Here is an 18571-nt window from a genome sequence, read left to right as displayed (position 1 = left end):
CTTAAGGGTAGTTAATTTTGGTGATGTGGAGATTGTTTCTATGAATTTGCAGATGGGTTTGATTTGTGGATGTCCAGAGGAAGATGTGACAAAAGTTGGATGAAATAAGGGCATTTTGGCAGGAGAGCAGGGTGAGTGATAGTATTATGGTGAACTAGTTAAGAGCATTGCTCTATGGCTCTTGCCCTACAAATTGCTCTTTCCAAACTAAAACTAAATGAAATAAAATAAAATAATCAATATGTTGGGCTCTAAAAAGAAAAAAGAGAAGCTTAGGCACTATTAGGTAAGTGTTTTTCTGAAAAGAGTTCTTTGTTTTTTAAAATAAAAAAAAAAACAGGAAATAATCAGAAAATAAAAAATAATTTTTTGTTCCTTAAAATAGAAAAAAGAAAAGAGGAAGCTTAGGCACTATTAGGTGATTGTTTTTTGGAAATGGTTTTTGGTTTTTTAAAATAAAAAAAATAGGAAAACATGTCAAATGATAAAAAATATTTTTTTGTTCCTTAATATATGAAAAAGAGAAGCTTATACGCTATTATGTAATTGTTTTTTGAAAATAGTTTTTTTCTTATAAAATAAAAAATAGGAAAATACGTTGGATAATCGGGAAAATGAAAAATAATATTTTGCTCCTTAGTCCTTACAATAGAAATTTGGGAGGTTTAATATCTTTTGATTGTTTTCAAAATTTTAATGATTATTTTAAAAAATAATTATATAAATATAGAAAATGATTAAAATTAAAGTATTATATATAAAAATTATTTTTGAAATATATTTAAAAATATAAAAAAAATAGGTAAAAAACTTTTCCAAATGGATTTTTTTAATAAAATATTTAAAAATTGTTTTTAAAATTGTTTTTTAGAACTGTTATGTGAAAAAATCATGAACAAGAATATTGAATATGAAGAAAAATGAATTTAACTAGTTTGAAAGGAAAAATTAGTTTATTAATTTTAAATTTATGTTTTATTATTATTATTATTATTTATGTTTTTTTCCTTTCCTCCATTGCCTTTTTCTTGTATTTTCCCCAACAAAACATACTAGACACCACAACCGCATTCAAAATTTGAAAGTGAACAAACCTAATATGAGAGCGTGAAGAACTTGCTCCTTGACTAAGCTTCCTTGATGAATGGGTTGTATTTATGATTTTTGTAAATATTTTTCTAGCATTTTCTTTTTTAGTTGCTTGTTAAAAATTAGTTGTTTGTTTTGATTAGAAAGAATTGGATAAGGTTGAAATGAGGTGATTATGTACAAAATATCTATTGGTTCAATTGTTGTATTTTTTTTATTAATATTTTTGGAATGAAAATCATCTATGATAAGATATTGTATTTATAAGTTGTATATTTTTAATATTTAGATTGAGTTCTGGTTTGGTGTTTGTAACATAAACTCAATTTACATCGAGTTTAGACGAAAGTTCGGGTTTAATGAAATCTTGTTAATATTTTTATGTTATTATAATTTATATCAATTATATAAATTTTGACATATTAAAAAATCTAACCTTTTTTATACAATAGTGCACTTATATTATATGCCTAATTTAAAAAATTATTGATAGTTAAAATAATAATAAAATATTTAAAAGAGAAAAATATCGGAGTAAGGAATTATAATATTTATTATATTTTGATGTATTTAACAATGTTAGTAGGATATTTTATTATTAAATTAATAAAAATAATAGTTAGATAAAATTAATATATATTTTTAGATTTATAAATATTAATCTAATTTTACTTTTCTCAGTTTATGTATTAGTAATTTAAAAAATAGAAATAAAAATAAAATAACATAGCCTCTTCCCGCGGTAAAGGCAACGGTTCTGCTTTCAGCAACCTCTTTTCGAAGGGAAAAAGGAGCTCGCCCGGAATCGTTAAATTTAACAGAATGTCCGAAATATTGCTCATTTTGTAACCGGAAAATGCTGAGGACTCTTCGTTCCCGGCGCCGTCCTCGTTACGGTGCACAGGTGTGCGCCGTCATCGCTGCTCTTCTTCTCCTCTTGTCGGTCACAGTTCTGCACAGTCGCCTTAGCTTCTCTCGCGACTCCCGCCTCTCCCCCAAAGTAGGGTTAGGGTTACGGTTTCCAAATTCTAAAGTTCCCCCAGTAGACCCTCAAAACGACGCCGTTGTACTAGATCCGCTCACCCAGGACTCCGATCCCGGTGGAAACTCCGGCGCCGACGACCGGATCGATGAACTCGATGTGATGGAAGAGGAGGCGGATCAGGCTGGGCTTTCCAACGAGGAGGAGATTCTGAGAGGGGTGGAGTCGGAGGATGAGGAGGTCGGTGAGTCTAGGGTTTCTGGGTATTTCTTTGATCATGTGAGCGGGGTCATACGACGAGCTTTTGATAAGCGTTCGATCGATCAGTGGGAGGATTATGTGGGTTTTGATGTTGGATCGGGTATGGACGATCGGAGCAAGGGCGTGTTTGCGTCGGATGATGTGGTGGTTGATGAGGAGGTGAGGAGGAAGGTGGGAGAGGTGGATGGGATCGAAGACATGCTTTTGTTGAAGACGGGGCGGCGAGCAAATCCATTGAGAGAGGGCTGGGGCCCTTGGTTTGATGCAAAAAGCGATTTTCTGAGAAGGGATAGAATGTTCAAGTCGAATTTGGAGGTGTTGAATCCGATGAATAATCCACTTCTGCAGGATCCCGACGGGATCGGAATTACCAGCCTGACTAGGGGTGATAGACTTGTTCAGAAGTTTTTGTTGAACAAATTTAAGAAAGTTCCTTTCCTGGTTAAGAAATCATTGGGTGTTTCAGCTACTACAAATCTTGGATCGAGATTGGTAGAAGATGGTGGTCAAGTGGCAATGAAGATACGTGATAGTTTAAATATACAGAAAATCACATTGGGGAGTGATGTGGAAGGTAGAAGAACTGAAATTAGGAGAGCTGAGCGCAGAACTTTACATGACAGCTATGGTTTTGGTTTGAATACTAAAAAAATTGTCGATGTTAATGAGGTTTTAAATGTCACTACTACTGGGAATTCATCATACAAGCATGATAGGAATGAGACTGTTGAATACAAAAGCGTGCAAAATATTAGTGAATTGGGTCACAAGAATGGGGATTCTAAAGCTAGGAGATTGGGTCACAAGAATGAGGATTCCAAAGCTAGGAGGAAATCTGAGTTGTCTGGTCACATATACGCTGATGGGAAGAGATGGGGATATTTTCCTGGTTTACATCCCCGCTTATCTTTTTCAAACTTCATGAATGCGTTCATCAGGAAAGGGAAGTGTCGGATGAGGTTTTTCATGGTGTGGAATTCCCCACCATGGATGTTTAGCATTAGACACCAACGTGGTCTTGAGAGTCTACTCTCCCACCATCGAGATGCTTGTGTTGTGGTATTTTCTGAGACAATTGAGCTTGATTTCTTCAAAGACTTTGTAGAGAAGGGGTATTTCCTCAAATCATATCCTCAATTTTATTTTATTTTATTTTTTTAGTCTTTTAACTCGCATGGTTAATCATCAATAGTGTTCACTAAATTGAAGGTTTTCTTTATTATTTTCCGAACATAAATGAGCATCTAAATGTACATTGTTTCCCCATTTTCCTGATATTCACATTTTATTTTTGTCCTCTTTTCCTCCTATAGTCAAGTTTCCTTGATAAACGAAGGGGCGATGATGAGAATGATCTGTCCTATCAAAAAAAAAAAATGATGAGAATGATCTGTTTTCACTTACGGTTTTTGGGTCATTTTATTTTATTTTACTTCGTAGGAATGGTGTTCTGTTTGGTGATCAAAGCATGCTTACCTTCAGTATCCTTTAATTTTTCTTTTGAACCTCTTTGTGAGAACACACACGTGTTAAAACCAAAACTTCTCCAAATTTATTATTTAATTCAGTTAAAATATTTGTGAAATAATTACTCATAAATTTCTTTGCTTTCCAGTTTCAAAGTTGCTGTTGCCATGCCAAATCTTGATGAACTTCTGAAGAATACAGCAGCTCATATATTTGCATCTGTCTGGTTTGAATGGAGAAAAACAAACTTCTATTCTACTCACTACAGTGAACTTGTTCGTCTTGCTGCTCTCTACAAGTAAGTTTGCTTAGTTATTGCACCTTTCAGACCATCCATTATGAAACCTTGGATTGGTTTCAATATCAATAGACATGCACAACTAATAATTAAATATGATCCTATGGGTAATGCATTAGGACCATTCAGTAGTTTTATGATCACATTTTAGACCATTAATTGTGAAATCTTGGATTAGTTTCAATATTAAAAGACACATTAGGACTTAATCTTACGGACCTAAATGGCTAAACTGATAGTTAATCTATTTATTCATATCATCCTTGAGATCACGGGAGTGAGTACCCTGGAGTGAAAATGTGCTTGCTTTGCATGAACAATCTATTTCAATTTTTGTCATAAGCCATGCAAATGTAATCATTGAGAAGTGAACGAATGGTGAGGCTTGAGGCTTAATTTGTAATCTCCCTCAGACTAAAAATAACAAAATTAGAAACATTGGAGAAGTGTTTACAGAAGTTGTGAATGACGTACCTCATCTATGAAACTATATTTTTAATCATCCAAACATGCATAGAAAAATTATGAACTTTAGATTGGCAAGCTACAGAGTACTGACATTTATAAAGAGGATTCACAGCTTTGTCAGAGATGATAGTCCTCAACGCTGATGTTGGACACTTCCTGCAAATTTTCTACATTTTTAAAGCAATTATTTAACATTCTGCACTCATGGCCTTAACAGTTCACCATGGACACATCAAGACACAACTATGTTTTTTTTTTTTTTTTTTTTTGGTAGGTAAACAGAGCAAATATATTAAAAGCATTTGTAATAGGCGCACAAAGTACACACGCAGTATACAAGGAGTAGCCAAAAACACAGAAGGAAAGAGAAACAACAAACTAACACCCAATACAAAAGACTTCACTCTAAAGCCTAGAAAGACAAAGAAACCCTAGACTTATCAAACACTTGGAATGAAACCAAACTGAATCACCCTACTACTTCCACAACCATTCTTCCTTGCCTTTCTTGAAACCACCACCTTCGCCCCCCCAAGAATTACAAAATGCCCTCAACCCTAAAACCCTTACCTTAAGACAAAGTGAGAGATCTCCAGCCCCTCTCCTCTACCATGAACCTCCTAGATTTGAGGAGAAAAGATCACCTAGCCTCTAAGCCAACCAACAACAACCCAAAAAACACAACCTACAAGGTCTCTTACAAGCCATCTCCCTCCCACCACTTTGGCTCCTCTCTTTTTTGTTTGAATTGCAGTAATTGATTGAACGTTCCAAATTTCGAAGCTCCCTAAGAAAGCAGGGTGTGGAGGAAGGCCTCCTCTTCGTAGCGGAAACTCTACAACCCTTTTTGGTTTTTAACTTTCTTAGTAGGGAAGCAATTTCCTTCTCATGTCCACCCATAGGCAATCCCATAAACTTTGTTATTTATTTTTTATTTTTTATAAATAAAAGAATATGTTAAATAATGCAAAACACACAGAAAAGTACACGAGTTGTATACAATGAACACCAAAAGATAAAACAGAAAAGAGATGACATAAATATACTCCCTCCCTCAACAAAGGCCTAATTAATCTATGAAGTCAACCAAAGGCATATAGCCTCCGCCTATGTACACATTAACCCACATGAAGAAATTAAGGAAAAAGGTTTTTAGTTTTTTTTTTTTTTGATAAGCAAGCACATATATTAACAGAAGGTTAAAAAGCCGCAAAGCATACAGGGAGTATACGAGGAGACTATGGCCTCCCAACCAAAAAACAAGACAACCCAACCCCTAATTGGAGGCTAACCACTCCAAGAATCCTATTAGGGAATTCGACTCCATACCAATGTACACTTTAGCCCAACCCCAAATATTGCACACAAACGAAGTTTTTAACTTCTGAATTGCTAACACCTCCCTCCTAAAAGCTAGCCTATTCCTCTTCTTCCAAATTGTCCAAAAAATGTACAACGGAATGGACTTCCACAATTTTTTCCTTTTTTTCCCTACAAAAGAGCCCTTCCAGCTACATAGAACCTCCTTTACAGATTCTGGAAAGACCCACTAAACACCACACAACACAAGAATGATATCCCACAACCCTTTTACCACTGTACAATGAATTAAAATATGATTGATCGTTTCCTCTTCACACCCACACAAGAAGCAACGGTTAGGGAATTGCCACCCTCTTCTCTGTAGCCTATCTAGAGTGAGGACCTTCCCCCATGCAGCTTCCCAAGCAAATAAAGCAATTTTGGTTGGAACTCTGTCCACCCAAACATTGCTATGAGGGAACTCAGCGACAACAGGACTTGCCAACATACTATACGCTTTCTTGACTTTAAACAGCCCGTCATCTCCTTCCTTCCAAATCACCGAGTCTTCCTCCAAAGTTACTCTATACTCCCTCAACTCAACTAACAAATTGCCCACCAAATCCAACTCCCAGTCATTAAAGGCCCTTAAAAACCTTAAATTCCACCCTCCTTGACCTAAATTCTGATCCCATGTATCCTCCACTGTGACATTCCTTTGGGCAGCCATGGAAAAGAGGTCCGGGAAGCTTTGGGACAGCACATTATTCCCGCACCAAGGATCTGTCCAAAATCTGATTTTATTGCCTTTTCCCACCTTGAACACCATATTTTCCCAACACCAAGCAGACTCCTTCAAAATCTCCTTCCAAACTCCTACTCCAAACACCCCATTTGCCTTCCTTGTCCTCCACCCAAAGTCCTCTTGCCCATACTTTGCCTCAAGCACTTTCTTCCAAAGATCCTCCTTAGCACGCGCAAACCTCCAAATCCATTTGCCTAGAAGAGCTTTGTTCAAACAAACAAGCTTCCTTAATCCCAACCCTCCCTTTTCTTTATCCGCACACACCACCTCCCACTTGACTAAGTGTGCTTTTTTCCCCCCATTGGTCCCTCCCCACAAGAAATCTCTTTGAAGCTTTTCAAGTCTCCTTGCCACTGATTTTGGCATACGGAACAACGACATTTGATACAAGGGAATGCTGGCCAACGTACTCTTTATAAGAGTGATTCTCCCTCCTTTGGACATATATTGGCGTTTCCAAAGGGCAAACCTCCTCCTCACCTTCTCCTCCACCCCATCCCACGCGGAAATGGCCCTATTAGACGCCCCTAGAGGCAGCCCCAAGTAAACAGCAGGCAGCTGTCCCACCCTACACCCTATTTCAGCAGCCATCTCATTCACTCCTTCCACCTCCCCTACCGGAATGACCTCACTTTTGTCCAGATTAATCTTTAACCCTGAGGCTGCTTCAAACCAAAAGAGGATCCAACTCAAATACGTTAAAAACTCTTTCTTTGCCTCACAAAAAACTATTGTATCATCCACAAAAAGTAAGTGAGATATATTGACAACCTGCCTTCTTCCTCTCTAGATACTACAACCAGAAATAAAGCCCCCTTCAACGGCCCTCGTGATAAGCACACTTAGCACTTCCATTCCCATGACAAACAAGTGGGGGGAAAGAGGGTCCCCTTTCCGTAACCCTTTCGAACTTGGAAAAAACCCAGTTGGCACACCGTTCACCAGCACTGAGAACTTGGCAGTGGAAATGCAACTCCACATCCATCCCAACCATTTTGGCCCAAATCCCATCTTTTGCATAACCTTTAACAAAAATTGCTAATTGATGCTATCATACGCCTTCTCAATGTCCAATTTACAGATTAGACCTTTTTTTCTCCTTTTTTGCCAAGAATTTATTACCTCGTTTGCAATTAGGGAGGCGTCAAAAATCTGTCTCCCCTTAATAAAAGCATTCTGATAAGAAGATACCACCTTTCTTATCACTTTTTTAAGCCTGTTGGCCAACACCTTAGCCAACAATTTATACAATCCCCCTAGCAAGCTGATAGACCTATAGTCTCCCAAGTCCTCCACCCCTCCTTTCTTCAGTAACAAGACCAGAAAAGTATGATTTAGGCTCTTAATGAAGGAATTCTGTTCATGGAACTCCTTGAACATATCCAAGACATCTTCCTTAACAATCTCCCAACAGCTTTGCCAAAAGGCCACCATGAATCCGTCCGGACCCGGGGCTTTGTCCCCATTCATCCCCATTAAGGCTGCATAAATCTCTACCTCAGAAAATGGAAGCTCAAGGGCTTCCGCTTCTGATTGACTGATCTGCTTCAGCAATAGACCCCCTATATCCGCCTTCCAACCCGAGCTTTCAGAGAGAAGCTGCTGGTAGGCATTTGCAATCCCTTCCCTCACTTCTTGTTCCTCTGTAAGCCTCACCCCGTTTATCTTTATTTTATCCAGGGCATTGACTCTCCTATGGGCATTGGCCATACGGTGGAAAAACCCCGTGTTCCTATCCCCTTCCCTTAGTCATAATTCCCTTGATAGCTGTCTCCAGTGCACTTCTTCCGGCGACACCCACTTTGCATAATCCTCCTTGGCTTCCTTTTTACGGCTTAATTCCTCCTCTATTAAGCTTCTCTCTTCTTCCACTAATTCCCAACGCTCTACCTGTTGAAGAGCTTCAGCTTTATTTCTCTCCAATCTTCCGAATACCTCCTTGTTCCAAATTTTTAGATTTTGTTTCAATCCATTTAGTTTAACAGCTAACCTGTAGCTCGGGTTGCCTCTAACCACTATCCCTTGCCACCACCCCCCTATCAGGTCTTTGAACCCCTCAGCTTTGAGCCACATATTTTCAAAGTTGAAAGGGGAAGAACCTCCCCCCTCAAGCAAAACCGGGAAATGATCGGAGGTTGGGCGGGACAGTCTTCTTTGATAAACCCTATTGTATTGGTCGAGCCAACTGGGAGTCGCTAGAAACCTATCCAACCTGGCCCATGATTGATTGTTGAGCCCCCCACTCTAAGTAAAAGATCCTCCTTGCAATGGGAAATCAACTAGCCCTAAATCATCTATGATCTGGGCAAATCTCCTCATAGCTGAGGTAATCCTCCCATTTCTACTCCTTTCAGAATGGTACAGGATTGTATTGAAGTCGCCTCCTAAACACCAAGGCTCCTCCCACAATCCTCTAATTGCCCCAAACTCCTCCCACAAGCTCTCCCTTTCTTCTCTGGAGAAAGGGCCATAGACCCCCGTAAACACCCAGATCCCTCCATCTCCCACATTTCTGAATCTACAGGAGATGGAAAACTGACCCTCTTCCCAATCCAAAATCTCCAGCGATCTTTTGTCCCAGCAAATCAAGACACCCCTTGCCGTCCCCATAGCATTCAACACCCTCCAGTCTAGGAATCTCCCCAGGCCTAAGCTCCTCACCACCTCTTCAGTCATAATTTGCATATTTGTCTCTTGAATACATAACAAATCCACCTTTTGTTTTCTGATAACGGACTTAATTACTTTCCTTTTGGACCTATCATTCACTCCCCTCACATTCCAACTCAAAATTCTTAAATTCATTGGACAACTGCACTCTGGTTCCCTCTACCCTGGGTAGGGCCTTTCTTTTTGGTGTCCCCCTCATAATTAATAGAGCACTCCAGCCTCTTTAGTTCCCTCTCAAATCTTGAATTCTCCAGCAGACCTTTACCATATATCTTCTCCCTCATTTTCCTGATTTTGCCCAAGAAACTCAAAATTTCCTTTTCCAATCCTTCAGTTGAGAAACCCAGAAAATGACTAAACTTAACCAGACTATTCTTCTCCCAATTAAGCTGTTCTTCCTTCCTACCCTCTTGGAATTCAGTCTGGCCTAAAGTCCACCCTGAATTTCTTTCCAAGGGATCGACACTGTTGACCTCTACCAAGTCCCAACAGCCATCCCCTCTCCCGACGTGCTCTTCTGCATTTGGTCTTCGTGACCCACTTCCATTCTGAATGTCCTCCCTTCGCGGCCCAGAATAGTCGTAAAACTCCCTCTCTGGAGTCCGACCAAAACAAAAGAAGTTAGAAGAGGATGACCCTTGTGCCCTCAAACCCCCCAAATTCATAACTAGACCATACCTCGTGGCTTCTTCCTCTAGCATCCTATCTGCCATTGGGTGGTTTAAGTCCGGTTGCTGCCTTCTCCCAATTTCTTCTTCTCTGAATCTGACGAACTCTATCTCCAGGTTGCCAACCTTACTATGGCCGGTGGAAGCAGGAGGGCAGGCTTTTAAAAGAAGCCCACTGTCAATGAGATGGGCCTGAGACGGAATGGACTTCTCCTTATGAAAAGAGGCCAGTCCAAAGCCTGCAGCCCGCCCAAGCTCCTGGGTTGCGACGGCCCAAAAAAGACACCCTTTGAGGCTTCACTCTCTAAGGGTAGAGAAAGCTCATCAGCCCAATTCAACGCTAGGCTTGGAGCCGCAGGCCCAGTCTTCGAGCCAGACCCCTACAATAGGCCCACTTGCGCCTGGGAGCCCATCGCATTGGAGCCCACGTCCTGCTTCAGCCGTCCAGTCCCATCCACTGACTGACGCTGCGCCTCGAACCCCGCACACGCCATCTCTTCCACTCGCGACCCGGCGCGTGCATCTGCATCACCCCTGATCTCCCCACTTGGACGACTCCACAGACCGCGCTTCCTCCCCTCTTCCTGCCTTAGCGATGGCACCGCCTCCCACCATAGGGTTAGGATATAGGTCACCTCTTCAACCCCTATCTCCAGCGAACCAGGGAGATTCTCGTCGTCCGATCTTACCAATATCCTAGCCCACTGTAATTCCTCCATGCTCTCCGTCTGTGGGTCAACGTCTAGGAACCCACCGCACGCATCCCCCACCCTTCCCAACACAGATGAGACCCATAGCGAGATTGGGAAACCCAATATCCTCACCCAAACTTCCTTTCTTACCTCGCCTTCTTCCAAACAACCCGACCTTGGATTCCACCGCGACAAGTCCAACTGAACTCCTCCCACTGCCTTATTACTAGAGATGAGAACCCGCCTTGCTTCTTCCACAAACTCTAACTCCAATAATGCTCGTCCTTTTCCCAAACTTGCCACCCCCATCTTGCCTTTCAATCCCCAGGACTTTGCCATTTCCCAACCCAAACTTTCCAAATCCTCCCCTTTTGCATTGCTAGGGATCTAGCTTCCAATCAGGCAATGCTCTAATCTGCTAAGGTTTCTATTTAATTCCTCCCGTTCCACCTCCACTCGAAGGGTATTACAACCCTTATTCCACAATCCCTTCACCGTATCCGCAAACGTTCTTCCCAATACCCTCACTTCTTGTTGTTGTTTCTTTTTGTCAAAACTGTTATCCATTTTACAAAGAGCCTCCACCATCGCCATCCATCCCCCCTTATCCCCTCTGCCATTTGGGATACATATGTTGTATTTCTTCATCTCCGAATCAACAACCCCTAATCATAGGAAACAACCCGCCCTGTTAGCATCACGCACCAAGGAGAAGCTTCTTCCCATCTCCTTCCAACCCTTTTCCCATCTTTCTTCCTTCACATCCTCAATGCATTGATGCAGACCTTCCAGGAAGAACCCTACACTAGTCAACCCGATTCGAACCCATGACGACACCCCTTTCTTACTTTCCGTTATGATTATTTGGGTTTTTCCTCCCCTCTCCACCATTTCCAGCTCAAAGGCCTTCGACTCCACCCCAAAGCTGCTCGTCTTTCTTTTCCTCCGGTTCTCCGCACGACTGACACTCTCACTGCTGGCAGTCTCCCTCGCTCTCTCGCTCTCTCTCATCAGTGGTTTGTCAAAAGATAATATTTTACCACTACTTAAGGTTTTTAGTCTTTGATCTCACAATTCCTCTCTCTCAAAACATCTCTGATTTCTTTCCTGCTGGATAGTTTAGAAAATACATAAAGGAGCAGCTTTCCAAACCTTCTACCTACAATAGAGTTGTGTCACCCTGATAGATTCTCCCTAATCAACTTAGAGATAACCCATTGAATACCAAAAATGGAGAACACCAATTGCCATAATATCCTTACCTTATCACAATGTAGGAGAATATAATCAATGGACTCAACTCCTTTTTGCACAAGGCACACTTACTGACCAAAGTCTACCTTCTTCTTTGAAGCTAATCCAAATTCAATACCTTACCCCAACAAACCTCCTAAGTGAAGAAACTCACCTTAGAAGGAATCAATGAATTCTAAATAATCTTTAAAGGGAATGGGATGACACAATCTGTTTCCAAAAGAGAATAAGTCCTCTTATAGAGAATACTCCTTTGCTCTCATTTTTTGTGCGTTCTCGCCCTTATTGGTTTTTTGTATATGTATAAGTTAAGGAGACATTTAGAACCTATATTTACAGCAAGCATCAATCCTCAAGATTAAAGATTTTAAAGCGTCTCATGGAGTGATTTAATAGTTGAAGGCTTGAAGTGTTAGAGATTAGCCCCTCCTGGCCTGTGTTTATGCTTGTGCAAAGACTGAGAAGCATTCTTGGTAGTCAAAACAATCTTTCTTTAAATATTTGTTTTCTTAGTCTGGGATGCTTTATGGTGGATCATACTTCTTTTTCTGTAATTTATTGATAGCTCCTATAGGGTCTTTTATTTTTATTCTTCTTTGGGTGATGCCTTTTGGCACACTTTTGCAGACTTCTTATGCACATGGGTTAAACTCCTTTTCTATTAGGCCTATGCTATAAATATGCATAATATCTGTATCAGAAGAAGAAATCTGCACCAGAAAGCTCATGAGTGGTTGTAGAACTAGTCACATACTGAGTTTTTTTTTTTGATAACTGAGAAACCTCCCATGGCCAAGCCCTTAGGACTCTCCATGGGGACCCAAACCTCGGGTGCTAACCGCCTCACAACAATCAGCACCGTGTAAATTCAGGGTATCATTGGTGACAAGATTTGAATCTAAGACTATGTGTCATTTACTAGGACCACACTTCCCAGTGTTTGCCTTGACCAACTGGGTTACCCTGACGGGTTAGTCACATACCGAGTTTTGAGGTCAATAATATATAAATATATTCTTGATAAAACATTAATATTTTTGTCCTGAGCTGTGATGTTGTTTGATATGAGATTTTACATCCTTCCTAATCTAGAATAGGTGTTATCTTTTTAATTATAGGTGGTGATGCTTAATAATAATAGAGTCTTCTAAATTGGACATGTATTGTGCTATAGATTGAATGACAGCTTTTCTAACTGCAATTTTTGATTCTGTTGGTGCATATCTAACTTCAAATTTATGTGTATCTTTTGTTGTATTCTCCAGATATGGTGGAATCTATCTTGATTCTGACATTATTGTCGTGAAACCTCTTTCTTCACTTAATAATTCTGTTGGCTTAGAGGATCAACTTGCTGGAAGTTCTTTAAATGGTGCTGTGATGGTATTTAGAAAGCACAGGTACTCCAGGCACTCCTCATTCTAACTTTTGATTTCAAGGTTTTTTCTTTCTTTCTTTTTTTCTCATTTCCCCCCTATTTTCCCCCTCATGAGTAATTCTAGAAACATAAATGGATTTTCAGTTGAATTCTCCAAGTTCTGATTTTTTGTCTTCACTTTCCTATGTGATTATCTATTGTTGTTTGTTTTTGTTAGTCTGGTATACATTGTGAGCTATATTCTAACTGCTTAAGTTTGTAAGAAAGTTGGTAGCTTAACAGGTTATGAAAGCTATGGTTAACTAAAGATCTCAAGTTCAAGTCTTTGTTTATTCCCCCATCCATTTATTTGTAATCTATAACTTCTAATTTGACTCTTAACATGCTTAACCTTTTAGGAGAGTCTGTAGCTTTAAAAGTTTTTTTCTTTTTCTTTTTCTCTTTTATCCCTGTTGGATTTTGGATTCCAATTCTTATCCTAACTGATAGTTACACTAATTTAATGGTATGAGAGGGATGTCTATAATATGTAAACATGGATTTTATTCTCTTCTATATGTTATCGATTGCCAAGAACGGCTGAAGCACTTAGCTTTCAATGGTCATGTTGGGGAGTTCAGAAAACATAACCCTGTTAGGTTATATCTTAGGAGGTGCAATTTAAGTTTTTTAAGTTTTTCAAGTTGTAGTTTGTTAGTAGCTCTCAACTGAATAGTCATTCATAATAGCAAGTATATAATAAAATCATTTTCTTTGTGTTCTCCACTACTTACAAGATTTGAGCTTTCTTTCTCATTTGCATGCAGCCCTTTCATAATGGAGTGCTTGAATGAGTTCTATTCAACATATGATGATACATGTTTGAAGTGTAATGGGGCTGATCTTTTGACAAGAGTAGCTAAAAATTTTTTGAGTAAAGAAAATGCCTCTGATAAACAGCTGGAGCTTCTAGTGCAGCCCTCCTTTATTTTCTTCCCTATTAGTCCTCACAATATCACAAGGTACTTCTCCAAGTTCTTCACTTCCTCTGTTTGTTTTTCCTGTTTTCTTTTTTCATAAGATTTTGAAAGTTCTTTTCTTTCCCTATCTCTACTTGCGCTTGCTCGTCAGAAGATTTGGAATTCACAAAGAGAATAGCTTTTTTTTTTTTTTTTCTTCTTTTTTTCTCCTTAAATTCATACAGATGCACTGAGTGGAACCTAAAAGGATAATATATACTATGAAAATTTAGACATATATCTGATGCTAAGAATGGTGGAAGTGGTATTGAAGCTCAATACAAATTAGCTAAAGGTATTGAGGTGGGGTTGGGGTGCAGGGTTTTTTTTGGTGTTTTTGTTTTATTTGATAGGCAAATAGAAAAATATATTAATAGAATAACACCCAATAAAGAGAGGCGCATCCCATGTAAGTAGGTGGTATACAAAAGGCTCAAAAAGACAGGAGAGTTACTGAGCAAGGTAGCCCATTGAACAACGTAACTATTCACAATTTAGGCTATCTAAAAAATCCAACATTGTGGCGATCTCCATCCCCATTGCATCATGATATCACTCCATCAAGGATTTCAATAAAGTCTCCTTCAGTCTTTGTTTTGATATCTCTTCCTCACAGAATATCCTTTGAGTACCCTCTTTCCAAATGCATCAAAATAAACACAATGGAACCATGCGCCAAACCTTCCTTTGTCTTTTCTCCATCCCCTTGGCCTTCCATCCTAGGAGAAGGCGAGATAGTAAACGTGCAGAATGAAAAAGGTTCCTTGCTGTTTTGTGACTGTTGGCAGAATGTGTCATATAAGTGACTTGTAATGTCCCATAACAATGGCTTGTCGCCAAAGTCAGAAATTGGTTTATGCCAGAAGTTAATATAGGAAAATTTGGTACCTCATATTGGCACATTTTTTTTTTTTTTTTTTTGATAAATAAAGAGATTGTATTAAAAAACCACCGAAGCAGTGGCTAAAAATACAAGAAAGAGAAAAGAAAAAGAAAAACGTCCCTCGCTCCCTAGCAGAATGCCAAGGCCCGAAGAGCATCCCAACCCACACCCTTAATGGGAAGCCACCCAACCAACAAAATCAACTAAGGTCGAGGGACCATCTTTTATAGACCTCTTCGTCTCCGACCAAAGAAAATAAATAAAAGAAGACTTAAGTCTTTAAATTGACAGCTCCTCTTCCTCAAAAGCAACTTTGTTCCTTGTCTTCCAAACCGTCCAAAAGAGGCACAAAGGACTTGCTTTCCAAACACCCTTCCTCTTCTTACCCACGAAAGTCCCATTCCACCCCGAAAGCATCTCCTTAACCGTGGCTGGCAGCACCCACTGCACCCCGAACATAGAGAAAAGCAGCACCCAAAGAGTTCTTGCCTTATCACAATGGAGAAGAATGTGATCAATTGATTCTTCATGCCTTTGACAAAGGTAACATCTGCTCGCTAGAGCCCAACCTCTCCTTTGAAGCTGATCCAAGGTGAGGGCCTTCCCCTACGTTGCTTCCCACCCAAAAAAACTCACTCTAGGCTGCACTGAAACTTTCCAAATAGCCGACGAAGGGAAGGAGATTGGATGGCCTGATACTAATGATTTGTAGAGAGACTTAACTGAAAACTTCCCACATTCAAAAGCTGTGTTTATAACATTCTGAATGTCTCATGTTTGGACCCTTGTTTTTTATGCATAGCTTACTCATCCATATGATTTCTGTAAGTCTTTGTTAGATTAAACTATTCAACGTCCATCTTGGGATATATCTAGAGATGATGATTGAGCAAATAAACTTGCAAGCAAAGTGCAAGTCTCAACTTTAGAGGTTAAAACAGGAAGGTTCTTGTTTCAGAGTGTATGGCAGCACCTGCATGCCTAGAAGCTTGCTTATGTTTTTGAGGAAACTGTATAATGAGTACACCAGAATTAGTATTGTTATCACTCATGTTTTTAGAACTTAATGTTTGCATTATGCTGGGGATTGCTATGGTAAGGAGTTTAGGGCATGCTTTGAATCTTATTCACAATTTCTTTTTGTATTAAGTAATGTTTTCACTTTGGAAATACAATTGGATGGTGCTTCGTTGTTAGTAGGTTGTGACACCATTCTTTTAATACGGAATTTTGTTTAAATCTATATTGAATTTGAACTCTCTAAGCTCTCTCAAGAAAGAATTTGAACTCTGGAGAAGATGTTTTTTTTTTCCCTATTGCTTAGTGTATAGTTTTTGGAAGAAAAATGGAAGCCATTCTAATTGAGATGCTGTTTCAAAGTTCCCAAAAACTTAAAGAAGTAACTATTTTCAGGTTTGATCTTCTGAATATGGGAAGGGCACCGTCATCTAGTTTTTTATTCATAATAAAAATAGGTATATCTCTCTCTTGTAATCAACTAAAGAAAGTTTTCTCTGAAGTACTAGGACCCAGCGAAAGGCCTTTTTAAAAAATAATATAATAATAATAATAATAAATGAAGTCTATTTCACATTTTCTCTTCATGGGTGGGTGGAGAGACCTTTTCTACCTGATCTAAACCTTCAATTGCCCTCTTTACTTTGGAGGACAAATTTCTCTATGCCTGAGTATTAAATTTTAGAACTATAGTCATGTAACAATGACTATTCGGTTTATCATCCACATATATGCACCTTCTCAATGTTGTTACCTTGGGCCCAAAATCTGGAAGGCCTGAGGTTGTCATAGTCATCAAATAATTGCATAAGATCAACAATCAGAATAAGATGAAGTAGAAAATGACAGTGAAAACCAACCAATCCTTTATCATGCATTGGGTTGTTTCTGGCCCAAGGTTCTGCAAATTGTTTACCATGGAAAGTTGGGTAAATAAGATTTTCCTTGGGATAAATTGAGTGGATTCATGGCTTTCAGATGCATTGTTATCATAGTGAAATTCAAGTTTCATTCTGATACATTTTCTCGAAATATACCCAGCATCCATGTATATTTGATTGGTTTGCATTGCTCACATATTCTCCCTTCTTTTTCCTTAACCCTTTCTGAGTTACAAACAGATATTCCACTGCACCCGTCTTAAACATGTTACATTTCATTCTAATGCATTGTCTGACTCTTACAGAAATTTAGTTTGCATATATGCTTGGTTGGTTTTCATTGTTCTCATATTCTTCCTCCTTTTTCTTAACCCTTCAAATTGTAAACAGGTACTTTACTACACCTGCAACAGAAACTGAAAAGGCTGAGCAAGATATTTTGTTTTCAAAGATTCTGAATGAGTCTTTCACATTTCATTTTTGGAATAGCTTGACGTCAGCTCTCATTCCAGAGCCTGAGAGTCTTGTAGCAAGGCTTATTGACCACTCATGTATCCGATGCTCTGATGTGTTATGAATTTTTTCTAAATTTAGTTAAAAGTAGAAGATCCAGATACATCCAGGTTTGTCAAAGAATTCAATTTTTGCCCAGTGCTCGAAGAAAATTCAGGGCCATGTTTTGAAAACATGAAGGACAGGGGAAACATGTGTCAAGTACGGTGAAGTACAGTTCTATTATGCATGGACATCTTTTGTGCTGAAGAACTGGAAATCTTCTGTCAAGTAGTGGTACAAAATCAATTTTGTATGAGAGATGAGTAAACTTGTATTCTTTGTTTGTTTGCTGGTAAGGCAGCATTTGTATCATACATAATTACATCATCATTGTCCTTAATTTTTACTGGTAAAAGAATGGAGAATTGAGTAAATTTTTCAGTTGGAAGCAGAATATCTTTTATTGGTGGTCTTCATCTGTAGTACTGAACAGAGCAATGGTTGGTTTAAATATGGAAAGTTGCATTTTTACCCTTGTTTTCGCCTATGAAAAAATAATTATTTCCTTTTCTTCTTCTCTTGTTGATGCAGAAACTTTTGCAGGAATATGGAATCTTCGAGGTAAGTTCAGTATTTTGTTTTTGGTTGGTAATTTTTGTAGGTTAACATGCTTAAACCTGATTATCTTGGTTTTGCCTTTCCAGTAATGGGTAGGTGGTTTGCTTTTTCTAGGCTGATAAGTTGGTCGCCCATGTGTGGAAAACCAGAGCCAAGTCCATGAGGTAAAACATTGGTTAGTTTACTGGATTGCAAAAGACTCGGAGGCTGTTCTGAATTGCCATGTAACTAGTCATTTTGATCTCTTTTTACCTAAGAATATTGCAACTCTGAAGCATATCCCAGACCAATTAAGTTTACTAACCTTGAGTTTATTCAGACTTGCGCTGAATCCCCATGGCCAAT

General features: G+C 39.0%; 1 protein-coding gene across 3 annotated transcripts; it reads left to right on the top strand.

Annotated features, from left to right (window-relative positions):
* The first annotated feature begins 1830 nt into the window (after positions 1-1830).
* Positions 1831-18540, top strand: LOC117916731 (uncharacterized protein At4g19900). Of its 3 annotated transcripts, XR_004651593.1 has the most exons (7): positions 1832-3444; positions 3948-4097; positions 13222-13356; positions 14141-14335; positions 17504-18108; positions 18200-18229; positions 18313-18540. XR_004651593.1 is itself a non-coding variant. In XM_034832889.1 (5 exons), exons 1-5 carry the CDS (start codon positions 1946-1948, stop codon positions 17688-17690), a joined length of 2166 nt encoding a protein of 721 aa, XP_034688780.1. In that variant the 5' UTR covers positions 1832-1945; the 3' UTR covers positions 17691-18139. The 3 variants fall into 3 exon arrangements, 1 of the variants encoding a protein (XP_034688780.1); XR_004651594.1 differs by lacking the exon at positions 14141-14335 and having other exon boundaries at positions 1831-3444; XM_034832889.1 differs by lacking the exons at positions 18200-18229; positions 18313-18540 and having other exon boundaries at positions 17504-18139.
* The last annotated feature ends 31 nt before the right edge of the window (positions 18541-18571 follow it).

Source organism: Vitis riparia, chromosome 1, assembly GCF_004353265.1.
Source record: "Vitis riparia cultivar Riparia Gloire de Montpellier isolate 1030 chromosome 1, EGFV_Vit.rip_1.0, whole genome shotgun sequence".
Classification (NCBI taxonomy): Eukaryota; Viridiplantae; Streptophyta; class Magnoliopsida; order Vitales; family Vitaceae; genus Vitis; species Vitis riparia.
The sequence above is the reverse complement of the archived record's forward strand: the minus strand, read 5'-3'. Positions and strand labels throughout refer to the sequence as shown.

What these genes read in the sequence shown, in the direction of transcription:
- LOC117916731 (XM_034832889.1), top strand. Translation starts at nt 1,946, where the DNA reads ATGCTGAGGACTCTTCGTTCCCGGCGCCGTCCTCGTTACGGTGCACAG. An exon ending in AAAGACTTTGTAGAGAAGGG is followed by an intron (nt 3,445 to 3,947) that starts GTATTTCCTCAA and finishes TTTGCTTTCCAG; the next exon opens with TTTCAAAGTTGCTGTTGCCA. An exon ending in AGTCCTCACAATATCACAAG is followed by an intron (nt 14,336 to 17,503) that starts GTACTTCTCCAA and finishes AATTGTAAACAG; the next exon opens with GTACTTTACTACACCTGCAA.